Source organism: Echinococcus granulosus, assembly GCF_000524195.1.
Source record: "Echinococcus granulosus chromosome Unknown EG_S00006, whole genome shotgun sequence".
NCBI classification, from domain to species: domain Eukaryota; kingdom Metazoa; phylum Platyhelminthes; class Cestoda; order Cyclophyllidea; family Taeniidae; genus Echinococcus; species Echinococcus granulosus.
Genome location: NW_020170386.1, coordinates 325,531 through 337,921, shown reverse-complemented (window position 1 = coordinate 337,921; position 12,391 = coordinate 325,531). Strand labels below are relative to the sequence as shown.

The window sequence follows — 12,391 nt, the reverse complement described above, 5'->3', positions numbered from 1 at the left end:
AAGGTACCGGTATGGACTCATTTGTATCAGGGTGAAAGTCGCCTATTTTGATAATGGAACAATTAGTGTCTTTACCATAAGTAATATGAATTGTTATTGTGCGTAGAAAAAACGCCCACCAGGTTTACCAAAGTATTGGAATTCACGTATTACACGCGGGACAGAGAACTAAAATAAAAGTAACGTTTACAATCTGCCAGATCCTAACTATGCGCCTTGAAAATCACGGTGAGTCGATCGTTACCCGTGACAGGCAATTTGCTCTTGCAAAAATGACTATCCCATTCATGACAATTTCGCGCTATGGTAGAAATGGGTTTTAAAGTGAAAAAAACTATTTATTAGAAGGTGAGACGGTCTTCTAAATATCTAAATTCTCATCTGCAAGTCATCAATTGTGCTACTGAGAACCCTAACCGAATTAAAGAAGACTAGAAACCAAAAGATGCGTTATCAATGCTAAAGATTGGAGTACAGCGTAAAATTTATGAGGAATCCCAAAAAATTGTGCATTTTGGTCGCAAATCATCCCATCAAAGGACCCAAAAAAAAGCAGTAGTAAATAGATCCAGGGGTTCATTTATATCGATTTATGGGGAAATAGCAGATGCAAAAAAGCGATTTGACAGACAAATCAGACCGCTGTCGGAGACGCAGAGTGAGCACCCGAAGACTAAGCCTCAGAAGCGAAGATAGCTGGGTCGAGGAGCTTGAGGGAGTGCAGGCAGAGATTCACATCTTCATCTGACCACCGACCGGATGGAGATACCTCACTCTGATCCTGACACCTACAAGGGAGTAAGAAAAGGCAACATCAAGCATAGGCGACTTGTTCCGACAGTGATTCGACAACCCTAAGATAGATGAACACTTCAGTTCATACCGTAGTACGATGGTTTATCCCTCAGTATTAATGAGGCGCCACTTTTGGGCTTTTGAATTTGCCTTCTTGTACCTCGCTGGGTGGGCTGGCCTTCGGGCCATGCCAGTAGCCCAAACACCTCCGTACTGAATATATATTCTCCCCGAGTATTGTGTTTTCTTTCGTCTTCAGTGAAGTCTCGGAACGCTACAATACTGACCCCATTTCATGCAGTGAATAAGCTCTTATAAGAAAATTGAGGGACTTAAAAATGTGAAATTTATAGGACTACTAGGACGACACACAGGGCAACAACAACACGGACAAAGTGTCACCAACCCTTCCCCCATAGTAGGCACATCGGAATCCAGTAAAGCATTTAACAGCACACCCACCGTTGAAAGAGAGTACCGAATGAACATTAGGTGCTGTCCGTCGCAAACACTAACGCCAGTGACAAATGTACCGGTGTGAAACGGTCACCAGGAGGTGGGGGAGAGTGAGGTGATTATTGCCGCAGCAAGGAGGGCGGCTGAGGGGTTTAGTCAGCGCGTATGTCCTCAACATTGCAACGAGGCGCGCGTCTGAACTGCAGGCACACACAGACCTGTGAAAGCCAATAGCCGGGTGGATAAGCGACATGAGAGGAATAATAGCATCACATGATTCGGTGCAAGAGCGAGTAAGACACAGAAGCACCTATTTGCAGCTGAATAAAATGGTTGCGGAAAAAAACATTACGGGAAGCGAAAGCAGTGGCAGCAAACTTATTGCCTGTAGGTGAGGCAGTGTCAAATAGACCGAAAGGGCTTATAGCAGAACAGGATGCAATCTAGTTGTTTAAGTGCATAAACGTGAAACTGATTCCTTGGATTACTGGTGTTGTTTTATCAATTAAAAAGCAAAAGAGAAAACGCTAGAACTGTTTTACTGAACAGCAAAAGTTTCAAATATTGTCAGTGGTCTACGAAACTCAGTGACATTCCAGAAACTAAAAAGAGACCGCGAACATTTACGCAGACGTGGAATCACCTTGTGAAGTCGCCAAACCAAATAAGCATTTTTTGGAGATCGTGGATAAGCATCATCCCCGTTTCATGATTTTTAAACAAAACTGCGTAAAATAAAATCCACTGGCGACCTTTGAACACACCAACCACTTGCACGCAAAAACCAATACGAGAGGTATGATGTGCTAGTGCACGACCCTTGTTCGATTCAGGACGATGACCAACACCCGAAATTTCACTTTCATATCCAACTAAATTGAATTATCAACTGATTCACTTAGTAGAGGGATATCGCGCTTGACCACATTGGGTGTGAAAATAATTTGTAGTGTACTCCCATCGAAATTTCTTTTCCCTATTCATTGAAAATAAGACAATGATTGCAAAAACCCCTGGAACCTAGAGTGAATTTTCTTTCATAGCAAGATTAGACTCAAAAGCGTAATCGTGATGCGTGAATAGGACCTACAAACAGGAAAACATCATTATATCAAAAGAATATGAGGCTTAGAGAGCAAGGTTTCAATGGTGTCACAAGAACCCTAGATACTGAATGATTGGAAAGTAATGCTAGCGGTTCGTATGAACGGCAGGTGCACAAGACAGGCCCAATGCAGTTCTCAATAAATCATATGATGCAACACTTGTTGACGACTTGGCCAACTGGGTGGGGCTTTATGATTCACAACACAGCGAAATCGAAGAAGATAATCAACTTTATCACAAACAACTAATTACATAAGGCAAAAGTTTTCCAGAGCGATATGCACCGCAGTAGAGACTGATGGCGGCAAAAAGTCTGAATGTAATGTTTCTGGGATTGATTTCAATAGTAAGGTACTGTAGAAATCGAAGAGAACTCTGGAGGCATAAACGCACAGTTTAAATATCGTAACACAGGATACCAGAAGCGTGAGTTGGTGAAGGGGAATTAAGCCGGAGTAAAATTATTTTCAATAGTGAATTCTCACTGAGCAGATTCCGATAGTTTTTAGTCACCGTGAATTTGTGAATGATTTCCTTCAGATTCCGGAATAGTCACATGTGACAGTGATTTCACTTCCATCCACGTCGTTTTAGCGATGTGGAGGTTATTTCCAGTGGCGGTAGGTGATGAAATGGACGGTGTCGCAAGGAAATACCTTACTGGATGAAAATTCAAAGAAATGTGGTTCAGCGAATGCACTTATTCTACTCGGGGTGGTGGTCACTCCACATAAATACAGCGATGGAAGTTTTCGATGCCAATCAATTAACACTGTTGGCGGAAGCCCGTACATCTCTCAAGATTCCTGTGCCACTGCATTAGCAATGATGCCTTTGCAGGTAGCTCAAATAATTTAAAACTTCAAGGCACTTTTCTGGTGAGAAAAGGGTTAATTTTGAGAAAAGAGGTGAATAATGAAGTGAAATGTGGAGGCTGTAGGGGCTGCGCTAGACTTTCAAATCAAGTGTCCAATCAGAATGAAGTATGCAGAGTGACTTAACGCGTAAACTAGAATAAGCGGCAATGCGGTAATCTAACAGAAGCACAACCAATTACACCGATGCAGAGGTCGCAAAACCTTGCTGCTATTCCTGCTTCTGCTAGGGTGTTCGTGTGACGAACTCACGGAACCAAAAACATGTAAAGAATGACATGCAACCGCAACACAAAATACTTATACCGCGTAAAGAGTTACTATGAATGCATTGTTGTGCAAAATGGGAGAGCCACTCAATATGTGGTAAATTATGAACGATATTCATGACATCTGACATGCCCTACCGCCACACACAGTAAGTTACTTGATTGAGGTATCGATATCGGTAGGTGAAATCGGTCCCTGGATTAGTATATTAGAAATGGCACAAAGCAAAAAAATTCTTTATAAAAGGACTGCTTTTCCAACATGTATGGCCATTAAAAATGCGCATTCCTTCTTTCCGCTTGGACTAGATAATCCAAAACGACTCGCATGGATAAGTCTGATTTATGGTATGGTTCAAGATTAAGTTGGGAGAATAAGACTTGCTAAACATTGAGCAAGACGTTATGATGTGATCAAAAAAGACACTTAAAATCAGACAATTTGGGTTACCAAACTATACTACCCTGTGTTCAGGCTTGCAAGCTTACAAAAAATCAGCAGTAACCAGAATTTACTTTACCATGGCTGCAATAAAAACGGTTGGTGAAGGATGGAAGGGAAAGACGCAACTCACATAATGGGGTCGTTGAAACAAACTAACACATCAGCGGAGTAATCGGGGAATCTGTAGAGCATGACTGCTATGTCTACAAGATCTGATTGTAGTCGGTTGAACTTGGCAACTTTCTGCTTTCCGCGAAGAAGAACAGCTGGAGGACCACTAAAGGGAAATCACATTTAAAATTCAGCGCCAGGCTACGAACCAAGGTTAATCCTGTTAACAGAGGGCCGACTTAAAAAGTCAGTTCATTCCAGACGGTTTCAAAACAAACATAGGTTGAACCCTGATTTCTGAAGACCGAACGGAGTATATTTAAATTCCCTAAATACCTACTTGGGAATATGCTGAATTTCAACGGAATCCACAACTGAATCGGAAGCAGAATTGCAATTGACAATTTCCTGGAAATGAAGGCTAAAATTGAAAAACGGTTAATTTGACCACATGTTGAAGATGAAATTCACTTTACTAAAAATGAGACAAATCAAAAATCAGCTTCTAACTACGATCAGAAAGGGGAAAACAAAATGACCTGATTTAAGAAAAATCAAAACTATGATGCTAGGACGGAATTACTACACTAATTTAAGCCAAAATTCCTGATTGAGATAAAATATGCCAAGAATTGGGAACTGAAGCCCGAGGGTCTTCATGCTTGTTCATTGTAAGGGAAATTGGATTTGAGTCCAACTCTGGAACAAGTGGATGCAAAGAGCGGGCGCTCATGACGCATTTAAAATCGGCCGATGACATATTAACAAATCGACATAATTGGAATAAGTGAATGGAATGCCAGTGAAAGCAAAGATAGCGAACTTAAATTAGTCTGTACCAAAAGAATGAACTATGAGTAGCTCCTAGGGTCATGGAAATTCATCACAGAGGAGCCACGATGACGGAACACAGGAACAGAGAATATATGGTCTATCAATCACAGAGATCTTGGCATCGAGTGAAGGCAAGGGTTGGAATGTGCTTTTACTTACTATTGAGAGGGAGCCTGAGCTAGAATTGGAGACCAATGTAGCATATTATGAACTTACCGACGCTGATGGCCATTAAATGAAGGTGGAAATGAGATGAGAAACCTCATGCTCAAGCCGTTACGCATTCTACCTTTCTTTCAAAAATAAGAACAAGCAGGGTTAAAAACCTTTGGATGACAATAATAAAAAGTAATAATAAACCAGTGGAAAAATACGGTTGCCTCGAAAAACGTTGCAGGCTAGCAGAGGTGCGCTGAAGGGTAAATTGACAATAGAATATGTTCGAGAGTAAAAGTTAAAGGTATCTAACATGGACTTTCGAATAAGGAAACAAGTGACCCCACTTCTTTAGAATCGATTTTTTTGAGTTGATTCACGACCACTGTGTAGTACAACTGGAACTACGGCTTTGAAAATCTTTTTCTTCGAAAGCCGGTCTTAATGGAAGCGGTCATTCATCACTTTAGAAGAAAAGCCATATCGGATATTGGAGTCCGCAAGAATAGAAGAACGACTGATTGTGCAGTCAAATTTTCTGAATGTGTAAGTGAATCAAAAAGGTCACTAGTGTAAAAATTCTCCATTAAGGTTGTTGCAGATGCTTCAGAAAAGAAAGGCGCATGTAAAACAAGCGTGCCTCGATAGTTTAGCGAAGCTGGACTTCCTCAACATATTCACAGCCTCAGATTTTTAAGTATAATTCCAAAAACAGTGCCACCATTTCCGCGTTTATCACAAAAAAATAATCGGGATAAGGCACGACTGTTTCAGCAATATGTAAATGGAAGACCGTTTTTATGCAAACACAAAATCAAAATTTTACCAGAAAGAAAGTACTAAAACGAAAATATAAAATGGGACGACATAAAGACTTCAGGAATAATCACTTACTTTACAGCCTCGGGAAGACTAGATGAAGAAACGGCCTCGAGAATATCAACGGTAATGCTCTGGTTGTTTGAAGGATTGACGAAGACTTCCTGGTTATCCGGCACCTGACGGAATGCACTAGGACCATGTAAGTACCCAAAACCATTAGGAACCAAAATTGCTGCAATATTTTGAAAAGTAAAAACTCCAGCGAAATGAGCACCTTTTTGTCGATGCTTGAAAGAGTAAGCTCACATTGATATCCTCCAAGACTCAGAAACACACCAGAGCTCGACAAACTCAATTTACTAGGAAAAACCTAGCATTAGGCTCCTGAAAAAATACCTTGTAGTTTAATTCTATTGTATTTAAACCTATTTTGGGGATGAAGGAGTAAAACTTTTCAGTGATTCACATAGGATGCCATGAAAGAACATTCATGGGATCCGAGCAATGGCGAAAACAATAATCATGATACAGCCCAACTTAGACGGGGAGAAGTTATCCCCTTACAAAGTAATAAGCCGGCGTTACTACAATCAGTTAATCATACCATACAGTTAAGTTGAACAAAAACAGACGACTCAAGTCAATGTCGTGATTTGGGTGACTGATTCCACTCGGTCACCCCAACAGTAAGTTACATTCGGATTGTTGGATGTACTAATTTGCGAATAAGTAGCAAGATTTAAGAAATCTGGATATATAATCGCATAAAACTAATCTAGAAAAATACAAGAATAAGACCAAAAATGGACTATTTACCCAAACAAGTGATCGAGACTTACCTAACGTCTTGAGCAGGTGAGGGCAAAAAAATCTGGAACGCTCCCCCGAAAAGTGATCGCCGAGTTAATCCGTTGAGTGTAGCCATCACTTCTTGGTTGAAATATCAGTAGTATAGAATCAAATTTCATAAGTCAATGTCAGAGTCAATGTTAACATTACCAGTTAGAATTTAGCAATAATGAATTCCTCAACAGTGAACGTTCAGGAATAATTAGAGTGGTTTTAAAAACTGACGGAAATTTCATCTGCACTTCAACACAACGTGAAATGATGCAACGAAATCCATCACCCCGGTTTTAAAATTTCAAAGACAAGTATAGAGCAAGTAGTTATTTAGAATTGACAAAAAAATGGTTCTTACAATTATCAATAAATCCAAGTCCTGATTGAATTGTTGTCAGAATCATAAAAAGCGTTAAAACATTATGAGATAATAATGTAGCAGTATTAAATAATTTAAAAAATAAAGCTTTTGGCGATAAACAGAAGTCACATTAGAAGTACAAAAAATAAACATTAACAAATAACATAACTTAAAAGGCAAGGTGTAGCAAGAATGGGAAGGTGTACGAAACATTTATTTTCTGAAAAGGCATAAAGACAAAAGATAAACAAGAAGTCTAAAGGAACAAAGACTAGCCCATGGAAGTTGAAGGCAAATCAACGTGAGCAAGGATGAACAAGGAGGCTTAACGAGACTGCTCAGACAAGGCAGTAAGACACTGCGAAAGTGTGAAAATATCATGACGGCATAGTCGAAGGCACTGCTCACGAATTGGACTCGCAGTAGGCACCTAAATTCAGGAAAGCGCAAACCTTAGACTCACAACGAAAGACTTATCGTAAATGAATTGTTATAAGAATTGATGTGTTGAGCAACAGGAGTTAAGAATTATGGTAATAGTAAATTTTTAGTCTGATCAACATTTTAACGCCAATGTGAAGAAATAGGAGTACATACCAGCTGGAGACTTTTTTCAAGACGAGATTCATAATTACGGATGAGTAGCTTGATACGACTCTCGATGAACTTTTTGGCCTCTTCGTCTACTCGGCCGTTTGAGAGGGTCATTGATAATAGCCTATCAGTGACATCTGAACCAGACCTTAAGGAGGTCAATTCATCTAATGTGACTTGAAGCTCAACTAGCAAAGGAGGAAAAAGAGGTAAATAAACAATTCATGTGATGGAATTCAGTCAAAATTTGACAAGCACTAAAATACCTTGCTGCAAAACTGCTAAATTTATGCGTAATAAAAGTGAAAGATAAGCTAGTAACATAGAAGTTACGAAGAGTTTAGCAGTAAAGATCATAGCGCTCAATCACGCATTGATGGAAAAAAAAATAAAAGCAGCAATAGGATAGAAACGCCATCTCAAGGCAAGAAAAGGAGCCAGTACGAAAAATGAATGATAGAGCTTACCCTCGTTCATGACGAAGACACGGGCGAATGCCGTTAGTTGCGAAGGTGGGAAGGTACCAACCTGAGGGGAGGCCGCCAGACAAATTTCACTGAAAGCGATAAAAATCACACTTTAGACACCAAGGTACAGGGGTCCAGGTCTGAAAGGCTAGAACGCACACACCTCCCTAGGCCCAGTTCCTTGAGAATCTGCGTTCGAAGTTGCATGAGCTTGTCGAACTTACTCAAGCCTGGACAGGTAAAAGAGTATCCAATAACCAAAGAGAGCAAGTAACGACCAAACATTATTATGGTACTTAGCGTTATTAATAAAAGCAACGAGCAAATTAAATTAAAGCTAACAAATGACTCACGCACCAAGATTAATTGGAACTTCGTGGAAAAGATTGAATTCTGGAACAAATCCATTGTACAAAAGGAACTCAGTGCTCGTTCTTTTACCGTAATCCATGAAAACCTTAGAGAACAGTTCGTGAGTGTTTTATAGCGCAGAAGTGATCCCCTTTGGTAAAATGGAATGAACTCACTTCGTCTCCTTGGCGATGGGATTCCATGGCATAGAATACGATGTGTTCTGAGGCAGGGTCATAATCCGTTGTAACCTAGAGGTGGAACATCACTGAAAAAAATGGGATATTGGGGGATATATTGTGGTTAGAGGTAAAACTAAGTTAAGTATGATGTCAACATTAAAGTTAGCTAATCATTGATGGTGGTAAGAGCAGACAGAATATGGTCGCAAATTTAACCATTTATAAACGGATCATAATTTTCCGAAAATTCCTAAATTGGAACAAAAGGCGTTGCTACCAGTTTGTTTTAAAATAATTAAGAGCATAAAAAGTACGGAGCTCACAAGGGCGCAATGAATATACAGAGTGAATCAAAATACAAAGATTTAATCATGAACCAAGATTGTAAGAGCATATGTACCCCATCACTAAGACAATTTGAAAAACGGCAAAAAATGCCACTTAGACGATGAGTAAGGGTTCGAAAAATACGAATGACTGCATTGATATACACAACCAAAAAAACGTACTTGATATTGTTTATGATTAATCATATCCCACAAGGGAATTAGACAAAGCAATTTTCCATCACTGTCACCCTTTATTGGCAATGCGTTGTTGCGACTCATTACAGTTGAAATAGCCCATCTTCAGAGGAAAGAAGGAAAGTAGACACCTGGTATACCCGTATCACAGGGTAACAAATACACAAGAACGTACTGGTAGTCTTCGAAACAAAACGGTTTCATGTAAACCGGTAAAGAATCTTTCTGCTTTACGCGTTCAAAAAGGCGATAGAAGTATGCGTACTGGCGACACATGTTCCTATAAGCTTTCAGCGCAGCATCTATGGTTTGCAGAAGAAAGTTCATACGGGGTATACTCAATTAACAAGATGATAGCAATTCCCGAATTTGATCCAACTTTGGAGAAAAATAGAAAAATATATGCTGGAAATAGCCTATCCAGTTGAGAGCCGTTTGGATTTCTTGATATTTGTGGGCAGAAAAAACAGCCCCTGGATGGGAGCAATGGATTTCAGTGTACCAATCTCGACAGATGTAGGCAGATTAAGTGAAAAGAAAATGGGTCGAGTAAATGGCAGTACCCCCAATCACGACTGTGAGCGAGGAATAGCTGATTCCGAGGAAACATTTCACCAAAAGTTTTCTGAAACAAGACTAATTTACCGGCGAGGAAATTTATGGCACCCGCCGCATTCTCTTTCAAGTCTGAAACTAGCCACCGTTAAACATTTTTAACATAAGACAAAATGACGTTATTAATCCGTGACATCGAAAGGTCGTACTAAGTTAAAAAAACGCTAAAACAAGGCACTGGGTCAAATTCATTTAGCAAGAAACATCAGTAGTTCCGTAGCTTAAACCAAACTGATAGAAATCGGACATAAAGATACTACGAAATAAGTCATAAAGGATAATATAGGCAATCTATTTCAAGTACGAGTAATGAAAACGTCCGATGCTAATTAATGGTGTCTCTAGAATTAAAGAATTTAAGAAAAACACTCAAACAAATACCATATTTTAGATAAGTAGAAAGTACCTGCTGCAGGAAAACCATCGAGGATCGAGAATTCAGCGTCAGAGAAGTAGGCAACCGTTGAGTAGACACCTGGTAGTGAGGCTTAAAGGAAAATTACTCCGATAGGAAATCTTACAGATATATTCCTTCCACCTTGACTTCTCATTTAAAGACAGTTCATGAAGCAAAGCAATAGCCAGTGCAACGTTATCCATTCCAGAAAATAGGGGATCTTCCTTGAGGAACTTGGCTATTGATTAAAAGTTACCGGGACATTTCAACATACGGAGTGGGGAGCTCACATTTGGAACTGAAAGCGCATACCTTAGAGGAATATGAAGGAGCGGACTATTTTTCTACAAGATGCCAAAGTTTCAAAAGACCAAAAAATCGTACCTCAATCGACTTGTCTGCGCGTACACCGAATCCAGCTTCACCACAGTTGCATATTGATAGAGGAAAGTACAAACACTCCTCGTAGCGTTTCTGGAGAGCTTTAAGTCGTAATTCACGATCCCCCGATAAAACCAAACGAGAAATTGATGCACCTAACCAAAACTTCACAAAATAAAAAGCCGTACCCTTCTGAAGATCACGGATTTTCGTTACGATTTCGTAAAGGCTACGAAAATAATTCATTTTGTTCCAGACATCTGGACGGACATCACATACTAAAATGAAATATCGATGGGCGCTTGTAATCAGACTTATGTGATATCAAGACAATGGCATAAGAGGAACTCACGCCTCAGCAGCTCACTGCAGAGATCTGCCACACATGAAGACGAGTTTTTAACGTGCAACCTTGTCTTTTTTTCCATTTTGAAACTCCGTTGACAAGTCAAAATCAAACAACTAAAAGAAAGAAGACGCAGTGGAATTTCATAACTAGTATTTCGTGAAACATATCATAAATATTAAACGGGTTTTACTCCGTAGTACGCCGATAATATCGTCATAAATTAACCACGAAGCAATGAGATGAACAAGGACACCTTTGCAAGATGCTACTCAAGTAAAAGCGGCATTAAGGAACCAAATCAGCATTAAAACGGGACGTTATTTCATCATTAGGGCGAAAATGGTGCCTAACAGTGAGCAAAATAAACACGAATATTTGGGAAGCAAGTGAAGTTATAAGATGTATCAAACGCATTACAGCCTTTGGTATTCAATCCCAAACTGTGCGATGCTTTTATGGTGTTATAAACAAATTTACAGGAACTTAAGCCCTTAAATTTAGGCAATCAAACAGAAAAATAATTTGCAACGTGCGCATTGCGATTAGATACTTAAAACAACGAAGATTAAGGGCACAAAGAAATAATTGACCCTAATTTCCCCTAGGCAAAAAGTTTTAGGTCATTTTTAGTTGTGCGTGCGCAAGTGGCAAACTAGTTATGTTTAACCTTTCGAAAACTGTCATAATTACTTGTTTTCACAGATCATGTTTTGGGCGGGCTAACTGTCACAAATTCTACAACATTTGTTATCGAAATTTAAGGAATGCGGAGCTTACCACACACAGTAGCATCGTCTTCGCTTTTATGCTGGAGCAAACGTCGGGGAATGGCGACTGTTAGTTAAGAATATAATTCAACCACAAACGTAATGCCTGCCCAGTTTTTAGCATTATATTTATCCTGTTAAGCCCCGGCCAGTTGTTTTTAAAATATAATGACAGATTATTAGCATATAGTGTAGCGTCTCGTGACTCCCTGAAGACGAAAGAAGACACAATACTTGGGCAGAATATATATATATATATTCAGCATAGAGAAGGTGTCTGAGCTGCTGGCATGGCCCGAAAGGCCAGTCCACCCAGCGAAGTACAAGAGGGCTAATTCAAAGTACAAAAGTGGCGCCTCACTATTACCTGGGATAAACCACTATCGCATTACAGTGTTGCTTAGCGCGACCCTCGCTCATCTCCCCCCTGGCCTTCATACGCTTAGAACGAAGACCACGATTGGATTGGAACATATTTATTAACCAGGATCAAGGAAAATACATACAAATATAGGAAGGCCGGGACAGTGAGCTCTCCCCTAGTTCAGTGGACGTTGACCACTCCTTAATAGCGAGGTCCTAGTCGACTGTCCACTTACTCTCTAAAAGGTCCATTCAAACGACATAAGCATTATAGATGTATCTTGAGCCAACCCTAAGGCCATAGTAAAGCACATCATTTGAGAATGG

At 39.8% G+C, this 12,391-nt stretch overlaps 2 protein-coding genes across 2 annotated transcripts; both read right to left on the bottom strand. All coding sequences in view use genetic code 11, as the record gives it.

The window, feature by feature from the left end:
* Positions 1–673: 673 nt before the first annotated feature.
* EGR_01532 (Ran guanine nucleotide release factor) lies at positions 674–6,795 on the bottom strand (the record flags this gene model as incomplete). Its single annotated transcript, XM_024490781.1, has 6 exons — positions 674–788; positions 1,329–1,469; positions 4,078–4,224; positions 4,399–4,479; positions 5,943–6,059; positions 6,710–6,795. The coding sequence occupies 6 exons, from the start codon at positions 6,793–6,795 to the stop codon at positions 674–676; spliced, it is 687 nt and encodes a 228-aa protein (XP_024354646.1).
* A 2,280-nt stretch (positions 6,796–9,075) lies between these two features.
* EGR_01531 (SET domain-containing protein 3) lies at positions 9,076–11,013 on the bottom strand (the record flags this gene model as incomplete). The annotated part of the gene is given in 8 exon segments (XM_024490780.1): positions 9,076–9,295; positions 9,368–9,494; positions 10,214–10,294; positions 10,329–10,442; positions 10,461–10,548; positions 10,589–10,740; positions 10,774–10,863; positions 10,938–11,013. 8 exon segments carry the CDS (start codon positions 11,011–11,013, stop codon positions 9,076–9,078), a joined length of 948 nt encoding a protein of 315 aa, XP_024354645.1.
* Between the last annotated feature and the right edge of the window lie 1,378 nt (positions 11,014–12,391).